This window comes from Gopherus flavomarginatus, chromosome 14 (genome assembly GCF_025201925.1).
Source record: "Gopherus flavomarginatus isolate rGopFla2 chromosome 14, rGopFla2.mat.asm, whole genome shotgun sequence".
NCBI lineage: Eukaryota > Metazoa > Chordata > Testudines > Testudinidae > Gopherus > Gopherus flavomarginatus.
The window spans coordinates 35013687-35028283 of record NC_066630.1 but is presented as its reverse complement, the minus strand read 5'-3'; the positions used below and the strand labels follow the sequence as shown (position 1 = coordinate 35028283).

The window sequence follows — 14597 nt, the reverse complement described above, 5'->3', positions numbered from 1 at the left end:
CTCATAACAAGGCAGAGATATAATGAATACATGATGGTGTGGTGCATGGTAAAGATTTTATTAGCATGAGCTTTTGATGGGTAGTAACATCCCACCCCATCACATATGTTGTACGTGCCAGATGTGTTACAGCAGCAAGTTGTGGAGTCCTGATCACTTTTTGTTAGTGTTCATTTTTGTATCCCTTTGCCTATAGAGCTAGTCGCCTTAGTTACTTTGAGTCCAGCTGTGCAGGGTTTATAAAAAACTTCTAAAAATGGCACATAGCAGTTTTTTACTCATAAAAATGTCACTATTTGAAAGTCTAGTGGCTTATATCCTTTAAGGGCTAGAATTGAAGGCTGGTCCCACTGGAAAAGGGGAAATCTTCCATTCCCAATAGGATAACGTTTCTATCTGAGACTTTCAAATCAGCTATGGGATTTGGATGACCTAGTGGGAATTTTAATGAGAATGGGTGTCTCAATCCTTTAGTCAGTTTTGAAAACCTGCATCTCCATTTCTAATCTTGCAGGGCCTCAAGATAATGAACAGGGCCACTTTTACTCATAGAAAACCTGTCTTTGGGCTGTGTCTGAATCTTGCCCACATCCTGGGCCTCAGATAGGGGTTAGATTGGAGGAAGTTACACAATAGGGAGGAGAAGAGGGAAATATTTCTCTGGCAGGTTAATTTAAAGAAACAGGGCTATTGTTTGAAGTTTCCCAGGGAGTTGGAATGTTAGATTGAGTGCTGAGGATATGGGCAGAGTGCAGGTGAGGTGGTCCAAAGAGTATGATAAATATATGTACCATGTGGATGCCACCTTCTCTGCATATGTAAAATACCTGATGGGACATATTCACCTCTGGCATTACTCTGGAATGGAATTATGCCAGCAGAAAATGTGGCCCAATATTCCTATTTTCAACTATAATAACAATAATAATTATAATTAATAACAACCTTAATGCAGGACACTCCGTGGAGATTAATGACCTGCTGATGTTAATGACCCTTTTGTGCACCTTGAACCAAGAATTCCTGCACCCAATGTCTCATGCATTTGTTGCTGCCCTGACACACTCCTGCTTTCAGCCTTGCCCTCATGATTTGTAATCAGTTGGGACAGACATCAATGCTCCAGGGGATCCTTTATACTTTGGAAACCCCGAATGCTGTGAAGACAACCTTAGAAACAACAGTCTTAACCACTTGCATGAAAATTCCTGCTGACTGAGGTAGACGTTTGTTTCCCTTGGAGTCCCCCAAGCCATGAACCTGGGGAGGCAGGGGAGGACTGCCTTTGTTAATGAAACAGAAAATGCCCAGGGCCAGTCCGCCCCTGGCCTAGCACTAGCCTCATGCCCCAATTGCATGGCTACTATCCCTGACTGCCACTGACTCCCCCAACACATGCCCTGTGCAGCCTTTGAATGGAATTCAAATGGAATTTGAATGGAATTATGCCAGCAGAAAATGTGGCCCAATATTCCTATTTTCAACTATAATAACAATAATAATTATAATTAATAACAACCTTAATGCAGGACACTCCGTGGAGATTAATGACCCGCTGATGTTAATGACCCTCTTGTGCACCTTGAACCAAGAATTCCTTCTAGCTGGTCCTACATCTCCAGGAAATGTGCTGCGCCTTGATCACACTTGCTTCTAGGTAACACCCAGTAGCAGCAGCATTCCAGATGGGAGCTTAACACAGTATGAATAACGCGGCAGACTCCAGGATTCCTTTAATCCATTTAGCAGTGTGGTCTCAGTGTCTGATATAGAACTGAAATGTAAAACACACAGCCTCACAGAAAGAGTCACATAACCAGGGTGGCAGCACTGGTCAGGACCACCAGGGTGGATGCCCTGTGGTATTTCCCACGTGTGAGAGGTTAAATGAAATGTCAATGCCCTTCCCTTGATCTGACAGTTGAAATCTAAGACTTCCCAGTTGGTGTTTTCCTTCTGGCACAGCACGTGTTGCATGTGGTTGTGCCTTTGACAGTTCTTGCTGATTAAAAGAGGCCACCCCATTTTCTCCTGGCAGAGGAAATAAGAGCCATGTGCATGCACAAGAAGGAAAAATCTCTGAGAAAAGCCAGTCCTTATTCCGAAGCCCACTGAAGTCAATGGGAGTCTTTCTACTGACTTCAGTAGGCCCAAAATTAAAATATTAAACTTGGGTGTAGACAGAGTTCATATGTGCAGCTGGCCGCAGTGGAGGATAAACACTGCATGGCAGTTGGATCAAAAGCAGAAACAGCCCTTTTGCCACTACTGCCCTTCCCATTCATGCGAATAGCAAAGCCCTTGGTGCACGTATGTGTGAGTGTGGTACTAAAACTTTTCTTTGGTTCAGGGAAAAATGCCACATGCTGATCAAGGAAGAACCAGTTAGCCCTGGAGTGAAAGCCACATCTGAGCCAGATGTCTCTCTGCCTGGCTGTACTGCCTGTGCTGAACCCCCTGTGTTACCAGTTGCAATGATTCAGTCTGTTTTAGAAGGCAAAGGGAGCTGCGGGGCGCCCCAGTCTGCAAGTTCACAGCAACCCGAAAGAAGAGGCAGAAGGGCACCTCTAGACAGGTGAGGGGAGGACAGCAGCTATGCACATTCAACCGCATTGCACATGAGGGTTGCCACCTGTCCAGGTTTTCCCAGGATTATCCTGGGAGAACTGTACGGCAGCTCAGTACATGCTGCCAGCTGTCCAGTTTGATGGGCTCAGGATTATCCCGGATGTCCTGTTTTTTTTGTACCTCAGAGGTGGCAACCCAATTACACAGAATGGCTTGTGGCTGGCTAACATCTTGTCTGCTAATAACATCTGTAGTGATGCAAGTTCCATGCTGCAAAGGGCTTAAGGGCCAGCGTACAGTGCTGAAACCAGTGGAACATGGCACTGGCTGCACACAGCATGCTGTGCCCATTGTATCCTCTTGTGTCATACTAGGGAATATAGCTGATAAGAGATGACAAGAAACCTCCATCAGACACAGGTTTAGATCACGGGAAGAATGTTTCATTAGCAAAGAGCTGCCAGTTACGTCTTCCTCTTTTTTCCTCCCTTCTCCAGCTCTGTGAACTCATGTGGGTTCTTCTCCCTTCAGTTTGCACTCCTTTCATCTCCTCATCTATCACATTCCTGATGGCCAGGAACATCTCTCCATGCTCTGGCACACAAGTCAATGCTCACAAGTCAATAACTGATCCAACCCTAGGTCATTATTCAGGTTATTCCTTTGGATACCATGCACTCAGGCCACATGTTTTTGGGAAGATCACTTCATCCACTGACTCTTGCCACAGACTGTGTTTGTGGGTAGCCACAAGCCTTCAGGCAGACTGAGTGTTTTAATTCCTGACCATCTTTGACTAAAGCTCAAGCCTGTCATGCAAGGGACCAAAGATTTATTCATTGGTCTTTTATCCTTTGTTTGGAAGAGATTATTAAAATCTAGGCACTGTTACTCAAAAGTAGTTTTTACATTATAAATAATTGGGTTTTGAAACACATTTTGAAACAATGAAGTGTCAAGCCAAATTGTTAGTGGGGGTGGAAAACAAAGAGTTGTGTGCTAATGAACCCAAGAGGTCCTGGTATAGGCGAATGCAGTTCTGCTCCTGAACTCTGAAGGATCACTGAGAATCTTGGAGCCATTGCAGATAAATATACTAGGACCTGTAAGATACACAGAGACTGGTATCCTGCTGAGAAGGCATTTTAGCACAACTCTTCCTGGCTCAGCCAGAGGGGATGTCCTGCATAACTCCCTTGAAAGAGCTGCTGTATATTGTCTGTAAGGGTCTCTGGCTTGAATCTCAGCAGCAAGGATGCTATGTTGGGAAACACAGCATGTTCAACCAGCAGAAGGAGAACCGCCCTGCCTGACACATCTGACCACCACATGGTAGACAGAGCAGTAAGAAATGAACAGAAAGGCATAGGGGTTTTGAATGAATCTGAGAAGACTTGGGCAGCCCCAGAGAAGGAAGTTCTTACCACATCTTGGGCTGGATGAAAACTCTCGTGGGAAAGGGGAAGAGAGAAGGTTAAGTGAATCCCGGTTGTAACTCGCTGACTTCAGTAGAGCCTCAGGGAGAGAAATTGGACCCACTGCTGCAAACAAGGGTCTACATAAAATCTGAGGGCACTCACCCTGTCCTTGTATTGATCACATTTTAACACATCCTGCTAACTCCATAGTTCCTCTTAATATATAGTCCCCGATTAGCCCTCAGATAAGGCTGCTGTTGGAGATTACATTAGCCTCCAATATAAAATCAAGGTTAGAGTTTGGTTCAGAATGTTTTCAGTGAAGATGTTTACCCTCTTAAATATCGGTAACGATTGTAGTATAACTCCACTCTTCAAACCCTAATGATGCATGAGTCTACTCTACAATTTAGATACAATGTACAGTGGAGACATTTTAGAGACAGAACTATCCTATTGTTCCTCTCAATATTTTTTGCCTGCCACAAAATGTGTACCTAACCTAATTATGCCATTTGGCCTATGTGCTTTCTTGCTATGTCCCCTTATTTCAACTAGCTACTGGAACTTTGTTCCCTCTTGTAACCTGTTTGGTTCATTTTCCCTCTAATTAGACTATATTGCAGCCTATTTGTCTTCCCTTTTCTATGATATACACATGAGCACACTGACACAAACTAATAATTCAGGCAATTTTTTTCAAAGGTGACCATTTAAGGGTTCGGGCATCTGTTTATGGTGGCACCCATGGAAATCTCGTTTATGGTGCCTGCTGACAGGGCAGGAGTGGCTGCAAACTTGGACCTTTCTGTATGCTCTCTTATGGAAAAGTCTGATAGAATTTAAGAGAAAATGGTGGAGGGAACACAATTTTATAGAATTTAATAGAAAATCAAATCTCTGCTGTAGAATTCTATGGGATAATTACAAATGTCTATAAAAAGAACTCATTTTCTTTTACACGTTGTAGGTTTGTAGAGTGGTTTCTCTAGAACCCTGTTGATTTTAAACCCTATAGTATTCTACAAAACTTTTGCATAAGGGTTCATAATAATTCATCAGCTGTATTACTATTCTTACAAATCGTGTTCATTGGTGCCTGAGAGCTGACCGAGAATGGGGCTCCATTCTGGTAGGCCCTGTTCAAACACAGATGATCTCTGCCCTGAAGAGCTTACAATCTAAACAGACAAGACAGGCACACGTGGTGGGGGAAGGAGTAGAAGACACCAGCAGAGTAAACAATGTGATGGTGGCCAATGTCATGTAAATGACATGATTTTTTTTGAGGGAGAGGATAATTAGAAGGGGGATCAGCTAAAGGGAAAGAGAAGGGAGGATGGGGCAGGGAAAGAGAAGCTAGGAGGGCAGGTGTGGAGTGAAGCAGTCCCTGATTTTGGCTGCTTTTTACGATTCCCTCCCTAGCAGGGAGTCACTCTTCTGTTAGCTTGTAAAACTCTTTCTATAATGGGCTCTTTCCCTAAATGCCATTTAATCACAGGAGTTAAAGCTTCTTGGATCAGATTAACTGAGCCTGGTATAGAAAGGTGTGCAATGTTCCAACTTCAGATCTAGAGGGGATCCATCCGGGGGGGAAGGGGAGGAGGGGAGAGAGGTATAACCACCTGCTCCTCCCTCAGAATTTCCTCCAGGGAGGGTAGCTTTAATTCTGCCAGAGACTCCATAGGAGCCCAGTCTTTGGGAGCCACGGAGAGGATATGACCAATTAATATATTCCCAGACACATGGGCCCCTTAGAAGGCATACAGCAGGCTCCACTGCTTAGTATCACAATAGTCTTCTCCCCATTCTGGTGGGTCATGCTCCTGGGGTTAGTCCATAAAAGCTGGTGTAACCTAGGGCTGAGTATGGCCCGTAGGGTTGCCAGGTAAAATGTGGGCATATGCTTTACCTTGGGAAGTTAATAAATTGTATTTTCTATATAAATGTGTCTATTTCATAACGATGACACATTTTCCTTTTCTCTTTCCTTAGAGCAGAAATTTCTGACCCAATGGATGGCACTGATTTGAGTTTAGAAGGCCTGCAGCTGCTGCTGAGGAGCCAGCAATATAATCTGGAACCTGCCAGCGTTTTGGATGTGAGTGTTAAGAGCACACTTTTGAGTGTGACAATCACTTTGATTGCTCCTAGAAAAACTGTGAACAACGTAGCATATTCTTGTGCACCATCTACTGGCATCTTATCTATTAACTATCTATGTATATACAGATGTCTCCTCTGTAGAGTATTCTCGTAACAGTAAGTTTGAGCAGCTTCAGACTTTGTCAAGCATTTTCATTTCTTGTGAAGGCAAATATACTTAGGTCTTATACCCCAGGATCACACAACACAATCCATTTGGCTAAGACAAGGTCATAAGATCTAAAATAGTTTTAACATTCTCACTCTTACATAAAAATAGTTTTAATACTATTCTCTAGTGGTCCAGTTAATATTTTTCATAGTATTCTGCATCCTATATGGTCCCGCCTCATCCAGATTATGTCTGGACCTATTAAATCTTCACCTTTTCCTCCAGTTCTTAGAAGTGCTGCTGAGGCCACGTTATCCCTACCAAGGTCTTCACCTGTCTGGGACTCCTGGGACATTTTAAATTGCAAATTGGCAATAGAGTTTCATCCATACCTTGTATATTTTATGTTTTATTCCAGTGTTCAAATAGCTCCATATATAGGGAAAGAATATATTTGTCAAAAAAGAGTTGATCTCTTAGATGCTTCATATTTATCCTTATAATAAACATGTTTGGATAATTAAGAATGGGAGATCAAAATAGGACAGCTTTATTCTCTTAGGGCCAAATCTTGAGAGGTGCTAGAACCTGTGACTTCCTTTGACTTTAATGGAAAGATTCAGTGATCATTGTTTATTCTTCTTATTGTTCCTTGGTAGGAGTTTTTCTGCTAATAATACAACTTCTTTCTTCTCTCTCTGGGTGAATCAGAACATAGTATTAATGGCCTGATTTTCAAAAAAGCTTAGCATCCTAAATTGAGTGTCACATCGGGAGCAGCTGGATGCTGGCCTCTTCTGAAAATCTTGCCCTCAGCTACAAAGTCTTAAGACAGTCCTTCACAAAAGAATATGAATCATAAAGCCATTATAGAATCCTTTTACTTTCTACCAGGAAAATAAATGTCTCATTTCCAATAGGTCTTTAATCCAAATCTTTCAGTGAGTGAGTGGAATCTGACTGACATGGAAGCCAATTTTTCACCGGTAAGGGATGCGTATTTGTGTCTGTGTGAAAACAATACTATAGATATGAAACAGCATTTCTTATGAACAGAGCTGGTACATTAGTGGAGAATGAATAATTGTTTTATGGGGAGCAGGAGGAGAATTTTACAGTGGGTAAGCATTCATCAGGGATGAAACTGAGAGCACCAATACTCTTCACATGTGACCCAAACTAGACTTGGGACCTCTATTTCCCACTCTAAAGAAACCCGAGCTTATTTGGAGGACTGGTTGGGATAATGAAAATGCAATTTGCTGGAATCTGAGTTGCCTTTTATGTGGTCTTCAGTTGAAACCAGCTGCCCAAGTACCAGTCTTTGAGTTGACCCTTCACCCACTGTTAATTAAATTTTAGTTTGGAAAACTGATTTAAGTACAACATATTCTAAAAGGAAGAAAAATAATATCTCAAATGCATAGAGTGCCATGTGTGTGAAAGTGCTTTAGAAAATATGTGTATGAAATGGCGCCCTCCCTGAGGTGTAATAATTCCATTGTTTAAAAGCACACAGCCATGTAACGCAACCATTTAGGAAAGAAAATGAAGAGTATATATACAGTTGAAACTGTGGGGGAATGTGATTAGGCAGGGGGATACTGGAATTTGACACTGGGGATAATATCACTAAAGTAATATTACACACAGGTAGAAATGTAACAGTCAGAGGAAGTTTCACTACTGGGGTTTCTTCTCCTACTTGAGACCACGGGCAGCATTTCAGAGCTACAGTATCACCTTCCAGACAAGTTTTATCTGCAGAGTTGCAGGTCAGGTTGTTTTGTCTCCTCAGAGAGCCAGAGGGCAGGATTTCGCTCCTCTGTGTCAGTGCTGCTAAGGCGGCAATATTCCATCATTATAACATCAGTGTTGTTGGCTGGCTTTTGTTTTTTCTTTCATAATTGGCCATTTTCTGAGGTAAATTTTTTTCCCCTGGCTGTCAGGAGGGAAATAGAGCCTCTGAAGGCCCAGTTGGTAATGCAAAGGCTCAACAGGAGTGGGAGCTTGCTTTCAAAATGGAGGACTCTGTATAAGAGCAAACGCCAACAGATACTCCTAGGTTGCAGAAGAAGGCTGTGTCCTTAGTAATTCAATCCTTCAGCTCAACAGGATTTCCCAGTATCTTAGGCAGCCTCCTAGGGTGACGCCCAGAGCATACAAAAGAGCATGTAATCATATGACCAGTTTTATGCCAGAGTGACAGTGTAAGCAAGTACAAAATCTAGTCAAAGTACCTTCAAGCACATAGATGGGGTCTTGGGATACATCAGCCCCCCCCCGATCTACTATTCTGTGGGCTGCTGAGCAGTGAAGTCACTAGGAGTTGACAGGGCATTATTCACCTCACAGGATAGCTCCAAAAGAGAAGAAATTCAAAGTTAGGCCTCCAACAACAACTTTAACTCTTCTCTTGGCACCTTCCAGCCTTGCAACTTAGAAAATGTGAGAGGACTCCTAGAATTGTTTGGGTTTTTTTGGTTAGAAATTTGAAAAACCTCTGTTTGATGGCATGTTATATTTGGCTTTCGATAAGGACCCTTAGTTAGATGGTATAGTGTGATTAAGAGAAAGATTCCTGTTATCTTAGCTGCTGGCTCTATGAACCCAGCTAGTCATGCTTGGTTGCACAGGAATTTTAACCCCTCATTTTTCACCTTCCAAAGTTAGCCTGAAAAGAGTGGGATTGGGCAAAGTAATCCCACCTTCCCACCCCAATTGGCTGTAAGCAGCAATCACAGGTTGGCCCCATGTTCCACATGGAATAGAGAGGCAGAGGAGAGAGAAAGCAACCACAGGTAATTTTTTTTATTTAAAGCTTCCTCAAGGACATCTCATATTTGGTGCTGGGTAGCTCTCCAGGTGCGGAAGCCAAACCTGAGATAACCTAAGATTTACGTAGACTGGAGCATGGCAATTTACTAACAATTCCTCTTGTGTTCATAATTTTGCTTACTAGAACAGAGGCCAGCTCAATGGACTAGGAGGACAGTGATGATAAATTCTATGTGTTATCATTTGCTATATGAATAAAGCACTGATCTTCACAAACAGCCTAGTTCTAACCATCTCCCTGTCTTTGTATAATTGTACATTGTAGTTTGTATTTTTGCATCAAGATGCAGCAACTCACAGTGGATCTGGAGAAGAATGTAAATGAGCTGTCTCCCAAAGTGTTAAATCCTCACTTTAACACCACCTGCTCAGGTACCAGCAATAACTGTTCATGCAAACAAAGGAATGGGAATTCAGTAATTAACTAATGGTTAAGCATTTTAAATGGCTAGATGAAATGTCCAGTACTGATCCTTTAGCAGACCACAGGCTTTTTGTACTAGTGCACCTTTTGTGTTTCAGTTTAGTGATTGTTACTCAATGATCTTTTCAAGAGTAACTGTTTAAGATAGCTTCCATATGGAGCAGGCTGTATTGGAGATGTGCCCAGATTTAAATATGACTAACCTCTATCTATTTCTGCTAAAATCTATGGTGAGAGGAGATGGATGAGCTAATGTCTTTTATTGGACCAACTGAAGAATAGCTCTGTGTAAGCTTGTCTCTCTCACCAACAGAGTTTGGTGAAAGAAAAGATATAACCCATCTTGTCCATCTAGCATCCTGGAACTAACAAGGCGACAATAACACTGTGGTGTCTGTCAGAATGTAGCCAGTCTCCTTTTGATTGTTCATTGCCATCTAATTGCTATGTGGTGACTTAGTGAAATGTTGATAGTCTCAATCTCCTTTGTCCTCTTGATCTACTAGAGATATGTCCCTATTTTTAAAATAAATACCACTCATTTAAACCCTTGTTAGCACTCTCAGCAGAGAGGCCAACATCTGAATGAGTATGGAAATTAAGTTCTGTTTTACCCCTGTGGTCTTCTCAGACTACAGTTGAGTCACATTGGTTCAGCAGTGTCACGATGCTTGCATTACTGCTGTCTGTGCTGTACCATTGGTCTTGTCTGCCTGGGAAAGTTTATTGATATAATTATACCAGTATAACCCCCTCAAGGGGACACTCATATTCTGGAATTAGAGTGGTGTTTTTTTTTAATGTAGTTAAAATTCCTTCCCTAATATCATAAGTTAAATCAAAATAAAGGCACTCTTTGAACAGAATCGGTGTCCACATAGAGCGGCTATACCAGTATAACGATATTGGTTTAAATTCACACCTTATGTTATATTGAAAAATCTTCCCCATGCAAACAAGGCCTTACGCTCTGTCTAAAGTAGAAAGAGGTTTTTGAAATGTGTTTAAAACACCACTTAGGACCTAAAGTAGACAGGATTTTAAAAATGTATTAGCTGGTCGGCCATGAGACCATGCTAGGTGCCCAGTGGTACGTGAAATATGTTAACTGGCATATGTTAGCTAGCGTGTTTTAAAACCATCTGTTTCCTTGCTCTAAACAGAGCCTTCCAGCTTTCTGGTAGTGTCCCCCACCATGTATCAAAGCTGTTGTGTATAGACCAATGACTTTAGTCTCAGCCAAGGAGCTTCCATGAGCAACAAATTCATTAAAAAACAGATGTATTGAAGACAGAATTCCTTGGCACTGTAGGTGATGTTGCATGAAACATGCATGTCTGTACTGGTAAGGCCTGGTGATTCGAGTCTCTTCTTTGCAAGGTCCCTATTATACAAGTAGCAACATGAGGATAGTAGGGGTGAAATAAGGGAGAAATTGGAACTGTGGGTGCCTCCAGCGGCAGTGGTGGAAAAAGGCTGAAAGCACATGTATAAGTGGGGAAGAGCAGCTGCTCTTACCCAGTCCTCAAAGGCCTCAGGCCATTTGCCTTTTTCCATTTCCTTATTCCCACACATCTCAGCTATTGAAGTATGATCCAAAGTCAGCTGAAGCCAATGGAAAGACTCTCACTGACTTTAATGGGCTTTTGGACTGTCCCAATTCCAATCCTGAGTTTCCAAGCACTTCTGGCAAAGTCCTGAACTCCTTCAATTCCTATTGGAGTTCAGCACTTCCTAGGATCCAGCGCTTAGTTAATAAAGACCAGTAGTTTGCCTGCTGGTCACCATGTTTTCCATTTTCTGTCTGCATTCCTAGGGAAAGATGTCATTCTTGAATGCACCCAGCAGTTTCCCATTGAGCGTGAAGCAGGCTTCGGGAGCAACATTGTAAACCTACCTGAAAGTTCAGCTCTTTATATTCCATCTGAAAATATGGCTTCCTATCTATCCTCTGTGGGTCTCCAAGGAGATATTCCATTAAACCTGAACTCTCCAACTGAAAGTAACTAGTGATCTATTTAGCTTTACAAGACAATTGTGCCTTTTACTCCCTTACAAAACATCTACAGTTTTGATTGTAAAGAAACAACAGTGACTTAGAAACACATGAAAGAGTGGTTGTTGCTTTTTTTTGAATTGATGGAAAATTCAGCCACCATAACTGTTTGCACTGCCCAATGTTTTTCAGTGTTTACCCAGGACAAATTTTACAATGGGCAGTCTTCTTCCAAGAAACAAACTGCAGTCGTTGCTCACTCCCGTGGGGCGCAAGGGTTTGTTATTTCCTTTACTCACAAAAGCAGTACATTTTCTTAATTTTTTATACTCTGTAAGAAAAGCGTCTAAGATTTTAATAGTAGAGTAAATGCTAAAACTGTGTCATGGACATTGGAAAATAAATCCGCACTGGCTAATGTAATATAAAGACAGATGCATGAATTCCAATGGAGCAGCAAAGAACAGTGTATATGTGCATGGGATGGGGTCTTGTGAATGCCTAGTTACAGGAAATCAGTTCTGCAACTGGTCCACCCCCTAAAAGTGTTTTCTTTTTTACCCATTTCCTTCTTTTGATATGATGAGATATACTTGTAACTCTCCCTTATCCTCACAGTTTTTCTGAATTTGCACATCCCTCAGTTGACATCAGTCTGTGCAGGAGATAGAACTTTTTCTGAAGGCCCATCCTAGACTGTGAAAGAAACTCCCATAGAAACTAAGGACCATCTTAAACCATGCCACCTTCCATTCAAAGTGCAAGATACACTTCTTTGACCTGTCTTCTCCAACATCAACACTGAGCAGCATGGACATTTAAATTTTTTTAAAAAAACTCTACCAAACCACAGCACTCCACTGCATACAGAATTTTCCCCCCAGGAAGAGGATGAGAAAGAATGAACCACATGTGACGGATGTTAGTCACATCACTTAATGCAATTCTGGAAGGTGCTCAGATACTACTATGATGAGGGGAGTATAATAACCTATACAGAATAGTAGATAAAATAGGACAAAGGGCTGGATATAATTTTGGTTTTCAGTGGTGTTTCAATACCTTGCATGCTTATCTAGTCTAATCTGCTGTGTGTTCGCATTGACCTGGAGGTTATTATGAGTCCCCTGAATAAGATTTCGCTAGCCTGTTGCTTTATTCATATACACAAATGAGAGGACCCAGATTTCTTTAATGGGATCCTGATTGAGTGAGACTTTCAGTGCAAATACCTACTTGGGGGAGAGGAGGGCTGAGAGGTACAGTTTACTCTGCCCACTAGCTTTTCTTCTATTCTTTGTGCAACTTAAACCAGCCTCCAAACCTTGAATCAACCTTCTCTTTTGTGTGGTTTCTGAAGACTATGTTTCTCAACAAAACAGAGCTTTGTTTTTTATACTGTAGTTCTAGTGTTACACAAGGGATTTAGTACGGAGAATCGGAAGTTTACTGTGTATCAGTTATTTCAGATTTTTCTAAATAAGTTGCATTTCCCTAGAGAAATTACTAACCCAAATACCTAGCAATTCAGACTTAATTTAGGCCTTCAAGCTGAAACAGAAAGGAAAGGCATAAGCCATGCCAATGTCAAATGAAAAAAGAACCCTGCCTACTCTTACTGCCATGACGATCCATGGTATTGAACCATGTTTCTGAGCAATTTGAATGGTCAAGTGGCATCCATCCCAAAATATTTATTGAGATAAAGTATAACTGCAGTCAAATTATTCTTAATGGGAAAAACACCTCAAATTTTAAATGAACTTCCTCTCAGAGCCATTTCCTCCATCTATTTATCAATAAATAAAGAGCTAAAAGAGTTGAGAAACATTGTGCTGGTTAACAAATTTTGGCTATCTGATTTAATACTGTGGGTGCTACCATTGTGAGTTTCACTTAGTACCTCTATCCACTATCCCACAAGGTACAGTCCTTTAAGAAATGATAATGTAGCAGCATTTTCATAAATTCCATCCAGTATTTCTATGCTTGTGACTAAGGGAAGCCCATGGCAGTCCCCACCGGTTTGGTATTTAGAAAATATACCCCAGATGGACCTGGTATCCCTATATGATTCAAGTAAAGATGGTTCTTTGATTATCTGTGCGTCATTTTCAGCAGTGAACTGAGTTGAAATTTATTGAGTTGATTTTTATTCCATTTACTTATTTTCTTTTATTAGAAAACTTAAAATCAGCTGGAGGTCTTGTTCCATCTGACAAACTTCTGGTTTCCTTATTCAAGGACTATTTAATTGCCTGGATCTTTACACGCAACTTCCATTGAAATTGGTCTTTGTGTGGCAGTCTAAAGCCCTTATTCAGTGAGGTAATTAAGCATATTTTGTATTTAAACCACCTGAGTAATCCTAATGAAGTTGATGGGACTATCACATGTTTAAAGTTAGACATGTGCTTAAGTACCTTTCTGAACCAGAATCCATTTGCAGTAGGAAAATGAACCATATTAGGATAGCTACTTGCAAATAGGAATAGACTAAACACAATCCAAAAGAATGAGCAATTCCAAACAGCCCTTATATAAACAGTTAGATTCCAGCCTTCATACTGCCAAACATTATACTGCAACCACTGCCAGCTGCTACTCTGGGAAGAGTCTCTCTTTTTCTTTAGCCCTCTCGCTCTATTCTAGGCATTAGAATGGAAATTCATGGTAGAAAGGAACCCCTAGGAACATTTTTCTGAAATCTCCCCTGTAAGGAAGCGTGACTGTATTTCCTGGCTTTTTATACTTTGTTAACTTTACTTGAAGTTGATGCATTGAGACTACATTTTTGCACTATGCTGTACATTTGTAAAGTTTTACAGAGAACATTAATTAAATACATTTCCTTTTTCTCATTAAGTCCTGCTTTGGCATCTCTCCATTCTCCCTTCCCTCTTCATTTATAAGTGGTTATGACTTCCTATTTCAAGGGGCTTGCGTGTGGGATAGGACCAACTGCACTGAAGTCTAATTGTTATTTTTCAAACAGACAATTGGCTCCACAACTCTTTAAATAATAAGTAAATGAGAAAAGAATATTAACACAAAGCTAGTAAACCCGGGTGAATTTTTCAAACTAAGACCCTTTTC

General features: G+C 41.2%; 1 protein-coding gene across 1 annotated transcript in view; it reads left to right on the top strand.

The window, feature by feature from the left end:
* Positions 1-11788, top strand: part of HSF4 (heat shock transcription factor 4) — a 32928-nt gene extending 21140 nt beyond the window's left edge. Inside the window, exons 9-13 of the mRNA XM_050922783.1 lie at positions 2351-2575; positions 5982-6087; positions 7164-7229; positions 9366-9453; positions 11322-11788. Of these exons, the coding sequence (XP_050778740.1) occupies positions 2351-2575; positions 5982-6087; positions 7164-7229; positions 9366-9453; positions 11322-11515 (679 nt within the window). The 3' untranslated portion in view covers positions 11516-11788. The remainder of the gene's footprint in view (positions 1-2350; positions 2576-5981; positions 6088-7163; positions 7230-9365; positions 9454-11321) is intronic.
* Positions 11789-14597: the final 2809 nt, after the last annotated feature.